Here is a 14,230-nt window from a genome sequence, read left to right on the forward strand (position 1 = left end):
CAGATGGAGCTGACAGAGAGTGAGATCAATGAAGACCATAACTCACTGTATGAACCTGAGGGCTCAGAATCACAATCATCACAGTGTGAGCCAAGATATACTATCGATCAGCGGGATGGTGTTCCGAAAATAAAGAAGGAACTGGCCATTCAACAGCGAATTCAAAGATACACCCATCCATAAAGGGAATCGGAGTGGAATTGTTTTTCCACTGATTTATTTTTCTTTTCAATGGATGTGTTACCTTGTCCCGGTTCTGCTGTTTCAACTCTCTCTCTCTCTCAACCTATTAATGCTCAGCAGTGAAAAGCCAACTGACATTTGCTCCTGAGGTGTTGAACTGTTTCGCCCTCTATAACCACTGTGGTTATTATTTTGATGTAAAAAGGACTTTGTAAAATATCTTTGATTGTTTGCTGTGCTGGATGCTGTGTATTCACTGAGTGATGGGACATTTTTATAGTATCTGTAACATATTTGGGGTTTATTTATTCTGCATCTTAACTTCTTAAAGTGGTAATCAGCAGTAGAAACAATAACAAAGTGACTCCCTGCTCCTCTTTTGGTAAAAAGCTGATGGATGAGGCTGGAGAAATGTAACCACTCTCAAATTCAAAGACAGAGCTATAGATGCTAAGACTGACCATCCATGATATCAAAATTGTAATCCTGTTTCTATGATCTGTTTCCACTACCATGTACCCAGTTCGCTTTGGATAAAGGCGTCTGCTAAATGGCATATATTATTAAAGTCTGCTTTGACTCTGACTAGCTGCCCAGTGTAGTTACTATTCCTTTCCAATAGATGGCAGACAAAGCTAGTTGAGAAGAGGTCTACTACTCTAGCGACAGGGACACGGGATTAGTGCGCACTGAAAGTAGTTTTATCTTCAAAGCAAGTTTGTGGTTACGCTTGAACCTGTTGTTATAGTGGACAAGCTAACTATTTTTACATAAGGTGCAGGCATTAGGCCTATGTCTTAGACTAGGCTAGATTTACTAAATTAACTGGTTTTATTCAATGCCTTTGCTTCTGTCTATGCGCACCTTATGGAAGAAACGACACACGCAGGGATGAGATGCCATACACCTCATCCAATTCTCTCGTGCCCATAGGGTGAATTGCCAATAAACTGCCAGCCTGTATGCTCGGCAAACAAAATCATAAGAAAAGTTAGTCTGATACCGAAACTAAATCCCAACGTATTTATAATGAGGACGCCCCATTATTGTTTAGATTGAGATTTCATGAATCATGATGCTGTCTGCGATTGGAACTCCAGTTGTCTAATCTGAAGGCGCTGATGATAAACATCGTTATAGGATAATGATTATGTATATTGAGCACCGACATGTCCAATAAATACATCGCCAGACAAACTGACAGGAATCTCTGACTGGATGTAATGCTGCTACCATGCGCTGGGATTTTGTGCTATATCGCCACCATCTCTCTACAACACATACTCTCCTACTCTAGCCATTACCTGGCAGCATTCCCACTCACACCAGTTTGTTTGCCTACGTCGACCCTCTAGTTGAGGTGTTTCAGGAAACATATCTGTGTTGTTACTGCTACGAGAACAAACTCTTTGATCTGGGGCAACGATCGGTTCAAACATGAACGGCTTCAGTAGGTTTATTGGCTCCCTAACTAACATTATTTAATTCTCAGACTCTGAGCTACCTGGTAAATTCAGCCATTTTTGGGAGTTTCAAAATGTTCTCTCCTGTCAGTGACGCAACAATGCCAATATGGCGATTTACAGTTAGCTGGCGTTCTAAATCATAGTGTTTCCATTCCCCTTTAAGGCACACTTGGATGTGACGATGTAAAACGTAATTGAAGAGCTGAGGGTTTAGGGCGGAGAAGACGGCTGGATGACACCTGACTGTCTCTGGGGAAATGAAGTCCCTAGAGAAGGCAACAACAAGATTGGTGTCAGGAGTGGGGCAGCAGTATTATCATAAGGAGACTTGGAAAACGGAGGATGAATGGAGCGAAAAAGAGGGGAGAAGAGGTCTGAGAGAGAGGGAAGAAGAGGGGGAGCTTGAGTCGGATACAAATGGTGGAAAAAAGGGCAATGGTATGTTAAAGAAGAATGGTAGTAAGTGTAAGCAGAGGGAGCTGAAGGCAGGAGGAGAAATGGAAGTGAATGAGGGTGAAGTATCGGAGGTGGTAGGTGCTGTGAATTTATCGGAGACCGATTTGAGACCGAGGTATGCACCAAGGATCAGGAAAAAGAAGAGTCTGTGACCGTAGGAGTGAAGTTTATGGAAAAAGCTGACTCTTGCCTTTTGGCTGATCCATTTGTGGTTTCACGGTGGGTGAAAAAAGAGTTTGGTCATGTGGAATCGGTGAGGGTAACCAGAAGTGGTCTAGTGATAATTGTTTGTGTTTCTGTTGGGCAGATGGAGAATGCGCTCGGAGTAAAACGAATGGGTGCAAGATATGTGATTTTTTTTCATTCTCAAGAAAAGGGCACCAATGAAAGGAGTGATAACTGGGGTAGCAGTAAATACACTGCTCAAAAAAATAAAGGGAACACTTAAACAACACAATGTAACTCTAAGTCAATCACACTTCTGTGAAATCAAACTGTCCACCTAGGAAGCAACACTGATTGACAATACATTTCACATGCTGTTGTGCAAATGGAATAGACAACAGGTGGAAATTATAGGCAATTAGCAAGACACCCCCAATAAAGGAGTGGTTCTGCAGGTGGTGACCACAGACCACTTCTCAGTTCCTATGCTTCCTGGCTGATGTTTTGGTCACGTTTGAATGCTGGCGGTGCTTTCACTCTAGTGGTAGCATGAGACGGAGTCTACAATCCACACAAGTGGCTCAGGTAGTGCAGCTCATCCAGGATGGCACATCAATGCGAGCTGTGGCAAGAAGGTTTGCTGTGTCTGTCAGCGTAGTGTCCAGAGCATGGAGGCGCTACCAGGAGACAGGCCAGTACATCAGGAGACTGAAGGAGGCCGTAGGAGGGCAACAACCCAGCAGCAGGACCGCTACCTCCGCCTTTGTGCAAGGAGGAGCAAGGGGAGCACTGCCAGAGCCCTGCAAAATGACCTCCAGCAGGCCACAAATGTGCATGTGTCTGCTCAAACGGTCAGAAACAGACTCCATGAGGGTGGTATGAGGGCCCGGCGTCCACAGGTGGGGGTTGTGCTTACAGCCCAACACCGTGCAGGACGTTTGGCATTTGCCAGAGAACACCAAGATTGGCAAATTCGCCACTGGCGCCCTGTGCTCTTCACAGATGAAAGCAGGTTCACACTGAGCACATGTGACAGACGTGAGTCTGGAGACGCCGTGGAGAATGTTCTGCTGCCTGCAACATCCTCCAGCATGACCGGTTTGGTGGGGGGTCAGTCATGGTGTGGGGTGGCATTTCTTTGGGGGGCCGCACAGCCCTCCATGTGCTCGCCAGAGGTAGCCTGACTGCCATTAGGTACCGAGAGGAGATCCTCAGACCCCTTGTGAGACCATATGCTGGTGCGGTTGGCCCTGGGTTCCTCCTAATGCAAGACAATGCTAGACCTCATGTGGCTGGAGTGTGTCAGCAGTTCCTGCTAGAGGAAGGCATTGATGCTATGGACTGGCCCGCCGTTCCCCATACCTGAATCCAATTGAGCACATCTGGGACATCATGTCTCGCTCCATCCACCATGCCACGTTGCACCACAGACTGTCCAGGAGTTGGCGGATGCTTTAGTCCAGGTCTGGGAGGAGATCCCTCAGGAGACCATCCACCACCTCATCAGGAGCATGCCCAGGCGTTGTAGGGAGGTCATACAGGCACGTGGAGGCCACACACACTACTGAGCCTCATTTTGACTTGTTTTAAGGACATTACATCAAAGTTGGATCAGCCTGTAGTGTGGTTTTCCACTTTAATTTTGAGTGTGACTCCAAATCCAGACCTCCATGGGTTGGTAAATTGGATTTCCATTGATTATTTTTGTGTGATTTTGTTGTCAGCACATTCAACTATGTAAAGAAAAAAGTATTTAATAAGATTATTTCATTCATTCAGATCTAGGATGTGTTATTTTAGTGTTCCCTTTATTTTTTCTGAGCAGTATATATAGATTAAAAGCATTAGGAGCCTTTATTAGATCTAGGAAAAAATGGATTGAGGCAGGAGAACAGAATTCATCCTATTTCTTTAGACTTGAGAAATTTCACTCTACAAATAACACTATCCATAAGTTAAACATTGGTGTTATTACAGGTGACCAAAAATGAATCGCTAAATACTGTAGCAATTGTATAGCTCTACGTACTCTGTATAGCTCTACGTACTGTCAGGAATCGACAGATATGTTTTTTGACTGATAGAATCTAAACAGTGTGATGAACCTATTAAAATTGAAGAGATTATTGAGTCTATCAAACATCTAAAGAACAATAAATCACCAGGTGTTGGAATTACATCAGAATTTTACACATTATTTTCTTAACAAGTAGCTCCCTTCCTATTTGAAGTCTTTTTTTAGAGAGTATTAACAATGTTCTTCCTCCTACAATGAGTCAGGGGTTAATAACACTGATACCTAAGCCTAAAAAAGAAGTGCTGCTCATCGATAACTGGCGTTCAATTTGTCTTCTTAATAATGACTATAAGATATTAGCCTTACTACTTGCAAAAATAATTAAAGAAGTCCTGGATGCAATCATTGATGAAACACAGTCTGGCTTTATGAGGAACAGACATATTTCTAATATCAGACTAGTATTAGACATACTTGACTACTCAGACCTAATAACCGAGGATAGCTTCATATTATTTTTTTATTTTTATAAAGCATTTGACACAGTAGAGCATCAGTTCCTCTTCCACTCCCTTGAGAGACTTGGCTTTGTTTTTTTTTTCTAAGGCTATTAAGACTTAAGGTTCACATGATCCCACATGTACTTCCTGTATTGATTTGTTGTTAATTAACAAAAAATACAAAATAAAAGGGCTGAGGGGATAGGGTGTCTTTTAAGGATTCGGACTGCACACTTTGATTTTGAAACGCAGCCCTCTTTACGTTCCTTTGTTTGTCCTTTGGGGCCTTTACTCATTGGTCGGAAAGGATCCGTTTTCGCGCCAATTGCACCACAGTGCATTATGGGAATTGAGTGACCGGTGGTCTGTTTGTGGGTGTCTCCGGACTGCTTTGTTGACATAGATAGCTATATATTTTTATTTCTCTGCCACTGTAATTTAGATTTACAAATGCGGGGAGACGAGTCAGATTCCGACTCCGGGCGGACGGACGAGAGTTCCGTCCGAAAGAGCTTGGAAATGCTTTGTCAGGAGCTGAATATGGACGAACAGACGGCATCTGAAGCCATGCAAAACTTCAAGTCGATTTGGAATACATACACACTGGAGGTAAACTAGCCAGCTAATTAACAGTAGCTAGCTATATTATTAAACTAGGTACTTAATAGTTTTGGATATACGTAGCCTCTTAGCGTTACTTTGTTTAGGACGTTGGGATCAGATATTGTGGGATCAACAATGCGGCCGGACATGGACGTTCTTAAGTCTCCTGTCGCGTGTGTTCAGCGTAACGTACATGTTAAGCTATTATCCCCTCTTCATATTTGGTAACGTTCGTTGTGTTAGCAATGTTACTAACGTCGTTCGTTTTGAACGTTAGTTGGTTAGCGCATATAGCCATTAGCTAGCTAACGTTAGCTGAACATAGTCAACACTATTTTCCATCAACCAGCCCACTTGCCAAGGCAGGGAACTGGTAAATTGCGAAATCGGTCACAATGCTAGACATCAGGTTGGTTAGTTAGCTAACTAGTTACCTACCTTTTTTGTTTTGTCTGATCATTTGGGAACACACCAGTCGCGGTCAGTTCCGTTTAAGATTATGGAGGACGATTTTGTTATGAGTTCAACGTAACTGACTCCTTTTAAGTCCATTATTGGGCAAACGTTACTCCTTCTATTCCATGGACCTTACATGTTTTTAAAGGCAAATTGGTTGTGGAAGCCAAAACAGCCAAATACTCCATGTAATTGTGAATCGATTCTCAATTGCGGTACCGTTCTATAAACAAATCCTTCTACTTTCATATCACATCAAAGATAATTTCCCAACTGCAAAATGCACACTTAATGTATGTACACTGTTTTAGCTGGTTTTAACCAACAATTTATATATACAGCAGATGACTGATAGGGGGCGCTGTGTACCGAACCTCCATCTTGGAACGTCATCTCAGCTTCCAAAACGGAAGCTAAAGGAAGGCTCCGTTCGTTTTTTCCCCACGTATTGTATTTGACAATATTAATGCAGATATTTTTTTATTGTTGTGAGTTTAACATAAAACATTTTTTTTTTTGATTAGCCATCTATTTTTTAGATGGCTAATTTTACTGTCCCAACTACAACAAAAACATACTTCTATACGTGTAATTTTGTCCTTGAAACCTTTAGGCCTAATTTGAAATGCTGTAGAATTCCATTCATTCCTATGGAGCTGCCTTTCTTGAAGTTGGGTCGAGAACCTCTTAATGGTGGGTCGCGACGTGTAAGAGTAAATGTATAATTATTTAATTAATTGATTTGGCCAAGTGCAACTGCGGTCTCTATTCAGTGCACTCTCTGCTTAGCAGCGGTGTCTGCTCAGTTTGGCAGCTGCATGTGTGGGAGATGCCCGTGTGCTTCTTGGTTTACCAAATCTTTTTTCAGGAGTTTTCTTGGAAGATCACTCCGACACATGCTGCAGCGCTGTTGTTCAACAGCAGATGATGCGCTGTAAGCCACTGACTTGTCATTCCCACTCTCCAAATGGACTCATGCTCGCAACAAGTTCTGACTGAGCTCAATCGTCATGAAAAATCAATACACCGATGAGTTTCTCTTTCATACAAGCTTTGAGAATTAACGAGGAGCTCCTTCAATGTGTTTTGTGCAGGGAAGTGTTTAGTAATGAGTCAATCAAAACGAACAAATTCATATAACGACACGTCCTGACCAAACATCCACAGCATGACGGTATACCCAGGGAATTCTTTCAGGACAGGTCAGAATGCTTCAGGAAACAGTGCTTCGACAGTAAATCGGTCAGCAAGGCATTCTCATTTTATAAAAGGCGATAAGCAGAAATAAGGGAGTACTATCTCATAATAGTATGAGTTTCTCTTTCAAACAATCCCCTGGCCTTGTACACAGCTAAAAGCTAACATTAGCCAAAGCAAGTTAGCTAGCTTCTGATAGTGCAACCCTAAGTAACAATACAGACGAAGATGAAAAATTCAGGCCTACTGTACATATTACTGTAGAAGTTCTTGTTGAAAACAAGTCTAGGTTGGAACCGTTGCTGTTAAAATACAAGTCATTTTTATGGCCACTACGAGCGCCGCTTCTGGATGAGCGTTTTCTTGTTTGCTTATGTCCTTAGTTGGTTGAGTGTGGTCTTAGTGCCAGCATCTGTCTATGGTGGTAAATAGACGGCTATGAATAATATAAACGCAGCAAAAAAGAAATGTCACTTTTTCAGGACCCTGTCTTTCAAAGATAATTCGTAAAAATCCGAATACCATCACAGATCTTCATTGTAAATGCTTTAAACACTGTTTCCCATGCTTGTTCAATGAACCATAAACAATTAATGATCATGTACCTGTGGAACGGTTGGTAGGACACTAACAGCTTACAGACAGTAGGCAATTAAGGTCACAGTTATGAAAACTTAGGACACAAGAGGCCTTAGTACTCTGAAAAACACCAAAAGAAAGATGCCCAGGGTCCCTGCTCATCTGCGTGAACATTCCTCAGGCATGCTGCAAGAAGGCATGAGGACTGCGCATGTGGCCAGGGCAACAAATTGCAATGTCCGTACTGTGAGACGCCAAATACAGAGCTACAGGGAGACAGGAGTGGCAGTGGCAGACCACGTGTAACAACACCTGCTCAGGATCGGTACAGCCGAACATCACACCTGCGGGACAGATACAGGATGGCGACAACTGCCCGAGTTACACCAGGAACGCACAATCCCTCCATCAGTGCTCAGACTGTCCGCAATAGGCTGAGAGAGGCTGGACTGAGGGCTTGTAGGCCTGTTGTAAGGCAGGTCCTCACCAGATATCACAGGCAACAACGTTGCCTATGGGCACAAACCCACCGTCGTTGGACCAGACAGGACTGGGAAAAAAGTGCTCTTCTCTGAGTCACGGTTTTGTCTCACCAGGGATGATGGTCAGATTCGCGTTTATCGTCGAAGGAATGAGCGTTACATCGAGGCCTGTGCTCTGGAGCGAGATCGATTCGGCAGTGGAGGGTCCGTCATGGTCTGGGGCGGTGTGTCACAGCATCAACGGACTGAGCTTGTTGTCATTGCAGACAATCTCAATGCTCATCCTGACATGACCCTCCAGCATGACAATGCTACCAGCCATACTGCTTGTTCAGTGCATGATTTCCTGCAAGGCTGGAATGTCAGTGTTCTGCCTTGGCCAGCGAAGAGCCTGGATCTCAAACCCATTGAGCACGTCTGGGACCTGTTGGATCGGAGGGTGAGGGCTAGGGCCATTCCCCCCCAGAAATGTCTGGGAACTTGCAGGTGCCTTGATGGAAGAATGGGGTAACATCTCACAGCAAGAACTGGCAAATCTGGTGCTGTCCATGAGGAGGAGATGCACTGCAGTACTTAATGCAGCTGGTGGCCACACCAGATACTGACTTACTTTTGATTATTTTGACCCCCCCTTTGTTCAGGGACACATTATTCAATTTCTGTTAGTCACATGTCTGTGGAACTTGTTCAGTTTATGTCTGTTGATGAATTATGTTCATACAAATATTTACACATGTTAAGTTTGCTTAAAATAAGGGCAGTTGACAGCGAGAGGACGTTTCTTTTTTTGCTGAGTTTAGATGAGAACTCTCTTGGTAGATAGTGTACTCTACAGCTTATCACAAGGTACTCTACCTCATTCGACTTCTTTAACTTCTCTAGGGCCAGTGGGACGAATCGTCCCACCTACGTAACAGCCAGTGGAATCCTGTGGCGCGTTATTCAAATACCTTAGAAATGCTTCAATTTATCAAACATATGACTATTTTACACCATTTTAAAGACAAGACTCTCGTTAATCTAACCACACTGTCCGATTTCAAAAAGTCTTTACAACGAAAGCAAAACATTAGATTATGTCAGCAGAGTACCCAGCCAGAAATAATCAGACACCCATTTTTCAAGCTAGCATATAATGTCACATAAACCCAAACCACAGCTAAATGCAGCACTAACCTTTGATCTTCATCAGATGACAACCCTAGGACATTATGTTATACAATACATGCATGTTTTGTTCAGTCAAGTTCATATTTATATCAAAAAACAGCTTTTTACATTAGCATGTGACGTTCAGAACTAGCATACTTCCGGTGAATTTACTAAATTACTCACGATAAACGTTCACAAAAACATAACAATTATTTTAAGAATTATAGTTACAGAACTCCTCTATGCACTCGCTATGTCCGATTTTTAAAATAGCTCTTCGATGAAAGCACATTTTGCAATATTCTGAGTAGATAGCCCGGCATCACAGGGCTAGCTATTTAGACACCCACCAAGTTTAGCACTCACCAAAGTCAGATTTACTATAAGAAAAATGTTATTACCTTTGCTGTTCTTCGTCAGAATGCACTCCCAGGACTTCTACTTCAATAACAAATGATGGTTTGGTTCAAAATAATCCATAGTTATGTTCAAATATCCTCTGTTTTGTTCGTGCGTTCAAGACACTATCCGAAGTGTAAAGAAGGGTGACGCGCACGACGCATTTCGTGACCAAAAAATTCTAAATATTCCATTACCGTACTTCGAAGCATGTCAACCGCTGTTTAAAATCAATTTTTATGCAATTTTTCTCGTAAAAAAGCGATAATATTCTGACCGGGAAAGCGTGTTTACGTTCAAAGAGAGAGAAAATAAAAACATGGGATCCCCTCGTGCACGAGCCTCAGTCTGATGGTCCTCTGATCGGCCACTTACCAAAGGCGCTAATGTGTTTCAGCCAGGGGCTGCCTCGATATCATTCAGCTTTTTCCCGGGTTCTGAGAGCCTATGGGAGCCGTAGGAAGTGTCACGTTACAGGAAAGATCCTAAGTTTTCAATAAACAGAGCCAAGAAGCTCAAGGAATGGTCAGAGAGGGCACTTCCTGTACAGAATCTTCTCAGGTTTTTGCCTGCCATATGAGTTCTGTTATACTCACAGACACCATTCAAACAGTTTTAGAAACTTTAGGGTGTTTTCTATCCAAAGCCAATAATTATATTCATATTATAGTTTTGGATTACCTTTGCTGTTCTTCGTCAGAATGCACTCCCAGGACTTCTACTTCAACAACAAATGTTGTTTTGGTTCCAAATAATCCATAGTTATATCCAAGTTCGTGCGTTCAAATCAAATGTATTTATATAGCCCTTCTTACATCAGCTGATATCTCAAAGTGCTGTACAGAAACCCAGCCTAAAACCCCAAACAGCAAGCAATGCAGGTGTAGAAGCACGATGGCTAGGAAAAACAACCTAGGAAGAAACCTAGAGAGGAACCAGGCTATGAGGGGTGGCCAGTCCTCTTCTGGCTGTGCCGTGTGGAGATTATAATAGCACATGGCCTACATGTTCAAATGTTCATAAATGACCAGCATTGTCAAATAATAATAATCATAGTAGTTGTCGGGTGCAACAAGTCAGTAACACAAGAGTAAGTGTCAGTTGGCTTTTTCATAGCTGATCTTTGAGAGTATCTCTACCGCTCCTGCTGTCTCTAGAGAGTTGAAAACAGCAGGTCTGGGACAGGTAGCACGTCCGGTGAACAGGTCAGGGTTCCATAGCTGCAGGCAGAACAGTTGGAACTGGAGCAGCAGCACGGCCAGGTGAACTGGGGACAGCAAGGAGTCATCAAGCCAGGTAGTCCTGAGGCAAGGTCCTAGGGCTCAGGTCCTCCGAAGGGTAAAGTGCGAGCGCATTTCGTGACAAAAAAATTCAAAATATTCCATTACCGTACTTAGAAGCATGTCAAACGCTGTTTAAAATAAATTTTTATGCTATTTTTCTCGCAAAATAGCGATAATATTCCAACGTTGTATTCATTCAAAGGCTGAAAGAAAAAAATGGAGAAGTCTCGTGAACACGCATCTCCAGTCTCACTGTCCCCAGGCTGACCACTTACAAACTCTGCTGCTGTACTTTGCCCAGAGACCGCAGACACCCCATTCCACTTTCTGGCGGCTTTAGAGAGCCAATGGAAACCTTAGAAAGTGTCACGTTACAGCACAGATGCTGTAATGTCGATAGAGATGCAACAGAAGGACAACAAATTGTCAGACAGGGCACTTCCTACATGGAATCTTCACAGGTTTTGGCCTGCCATATGAGTTATACTCAGACACCATTCAAACAGTTTTAGAAACTTTAGTGTTTTCTATCCAAATCTACTAATTATATGCATATTCTCGTTTCTGAGCAGGAGTAGTAACCAGATTAAATTGGGTACGTTTTTTTATCCGGCCGTGAAAATACTGCCCCCATCCCAAAGAAGTTAAACAGCTTGGACAATTCCAGAAAATGGTGTCATGGCTTTAGAAGCTTCTGACAGGCTAATTGACATAATTTGAGAAAATTGGAGGTGTACCTTTGGATGAATTTCAAGGCCTACTTTCAAATTCAGTGCCTCTTTGCTTGACATCATGGGAAAATCAATATAAATCAGCTAAGACCTCAGGAAAATAAATTGTAGACCTCCAGAAGTCTGGTTCATCCTTGGGAGCAATTTCCAAAAGCCTGAAGGTACCACGTTCAACTGTACAAACAATAGTACGCAAGTATTAACACCATGGGACCACGCAGCCGTCATACTGCTCAGGAAGGAGACGCGTTCTGTCTCCTAGAGTGCAAATCAATCCCAGAACAGCAAAGGACCTTGTGAAGATGCTGGAGAAAACGGGTACGAAAGTATCTATATCCACAGTAAAACGAGTCCTATATCGTCATAACCTGAAATGCCGATCAGCAAGGAAGAAGCCACTGCTCCAAAACCACCATTAAAAAAAGGCAGACTACGGTTTGCAACTGCACATGGGGACGAAGATCGTACTTTTTGGAGAAATGTCCTCTGGTCTGGTGAAACAAAAATATAAGTGTTTGGCCATAATGACCATCGTTATGTTTGGAGGAAAAAGGGGGAGGCTTGCAAGCCAAAGAACCCCATCCCAACCATGAAGCGCGGTGGTGGCAGCATCATGTTGTGGGGGTGCTTTTCTGCAGAGGGACTGGTGCACTTCACAAAATAGATGGCAGCATGAGGGAGGAAAATGATGTGGACATATTGAAGCAACATCTCAAGACATCAGTCAGGAAGTTAAAGCTTGGTCGCAAATGGACAATGACCCCAAGCATACTTCCATAGTTGTGGCAAAATGGCTTAAGGACAATAAAGTCAAGGTATTGGAGTGGCCATCACAAAGCCTTGACCTCATTCCTATAGAAGATTTGTGGGCAGAACTGAAGAAGCGTGTGCGAGCAAGGAGGCCTACAAACCTGACTCGGTTACACCAGCTCTGTCAGCAGGAATGGGCCAAAATTCATCTAACTTATTGTGGGACGCTTGTGGAAGGCTACCTGAAACATTTGACCCAAGTTAAACATTTTAAAGGCAATGCTACTAAATACTAATTGAGGACATGTAAACTTCTGACCCACTGGGAATGTGATTAAATAAATTAAAGTTGAAATAAATCATTCTCTCTACTATTATTCTGACATTTCACATTCTTAAAATTAAGTGGTGATCCTAACTGACCTAAGACAGGGAATTTTTACTAGGATTAAATGCCAGTAATTGTGAAAAACTGAGTTAAAATATATTTGGCTAAGGTCTATGTAAACTTCCTACTATATTTTTGTTTAGTGAAAGATGTTTGGAGCAGTATTTCTCAAGTTAAAAAAATGTGCGTGGAAATGATTCGCCACTCGTTGAATGACAACAAATACTTAATTGAAGAATCCCTACTGTTGACTAATCACCAATTTTTTTTATTGTTTTATTTTAATTTTTAATAATAAATAATAATAATTTAAGAGCGGTAGACTTTGGCTACAGACTTCGATTTGCCTCAAATATAGGGTGCACGAACAGCTCAAACTATTGCTGAAGACTAAACAAACAAAGCTCACACTATCATCATAATAGAGGCACAAGCTGTTTCGAATGGGAAGCATGCGGACGCCTTATTACACCCACTGTGGGATTTCAACAGATTTTAACATGTTTTTGTTTTTTGTCCAATTAACCAATAATTGTCTTGTTGAATTTATTGAGCATTCCAACCTTGTTTAGCATTATCTAGTCCAAATATATGCCATGATTTCACTTACTATCCGTTTGCCTCACTCAATTAGGGACTTTTATTTTGAAGGCACTAAATGCCGATTCAATTGTTGCTGCTAATGTTCACCACACACAGGTAAGTCTGTTGCCTGTTCTGAATTATTATTTTTAAATAGCGATGATGCTACTTTATGCACTGACAAGGGACTTGACAATGACTTCTTGGAAGGTGGCATAAAGTAGGGTTAAATAGTTGGGACACACACACTCTCTGACCAAAATGTTAATTTATCATTTTCGTATGTCCCCATTACCAGTAAAACATAATCGAAACCTGTTTCTTTCACTTTTTAAATTTATTTGACCTTTTGTTTAACTAGGCAAGTCAGTTAAGAACAAATTCTTATTTTCAATGACGGCCTAGGAACAGGGGGTCCTGTTCAGGGGCAGAACGACCGATTTTTACCTTGTCAGCTTTGATCTTGCAACCTTTCGGTTGCTAGTCCAACGCTCTAACCACTAGGCTACCTGCCGCCCCAGTACTTGCCGTGCTGTTTAGCTGTTCATTTGTTTAGTCGTTTCATTCTCAACTAGGATTTCATCATGCTTGTCAAGCAGTGAAGTTTTCAGCTCTGTCTGTCCGTGCCCTCTATTCCTCGGTGCACAGTGTTACTGTTTCCATTTTGTCCAGCTGACATTTCATGTAAACCGATAACCATTAACTCAGTAACCTGGGGCACCACAGGAAAATTTTGTTTAATGAGTTAACGATTCCCGAATATCGTTTTCAAAGCAGTCACTTGATTAATTTCATCAGCCGCATTATGAAAGTTGCATAATTTGTAAATCTGCACAAACCC

General features: G+C 42.2%; 1 protein-coding gene across 2 annotated transcripts in view; it reads left to right on the plus strand.

Moving 5' to 3' along the window:
• The first annotated feature begins 5,109 nt into the window (after positions 1-5,109).
• Positions 5,110-14,230, plus strand: part of rbl1 (retinoblastoma-like 1 (p107)) — a 43,919-nt gene continuing 34,798 nt past the window's right edge. For both annotated transcript variants that reach the window (XM_014131642.3, XM_014131643.3), the window contains exon 1: positions 5,110-5,396. In XM_014131642.3, coding sequence (XP_013987117.1) covers positions 5,238-5,396 — 159 coding nt within the window. In that variant the 5' untranslated portion in view covers positions 5,110-5,237. The remainder of the gene's footprint in view (positions 5,397-14,230) is intronic.

This window comes from Salmo salar, chromosome 12 (assembly GCF_965601325.2).
Source record: "Salmo salar chromosome 12, fSalSal1, whole genome shotgun sequence".
NCBI classification, from domain to species: Eukaryota; Metazoa; Chordata; class Actinopteri; order Salmoniformes; family Salmonidae; genus Salmo; species Salmo salar.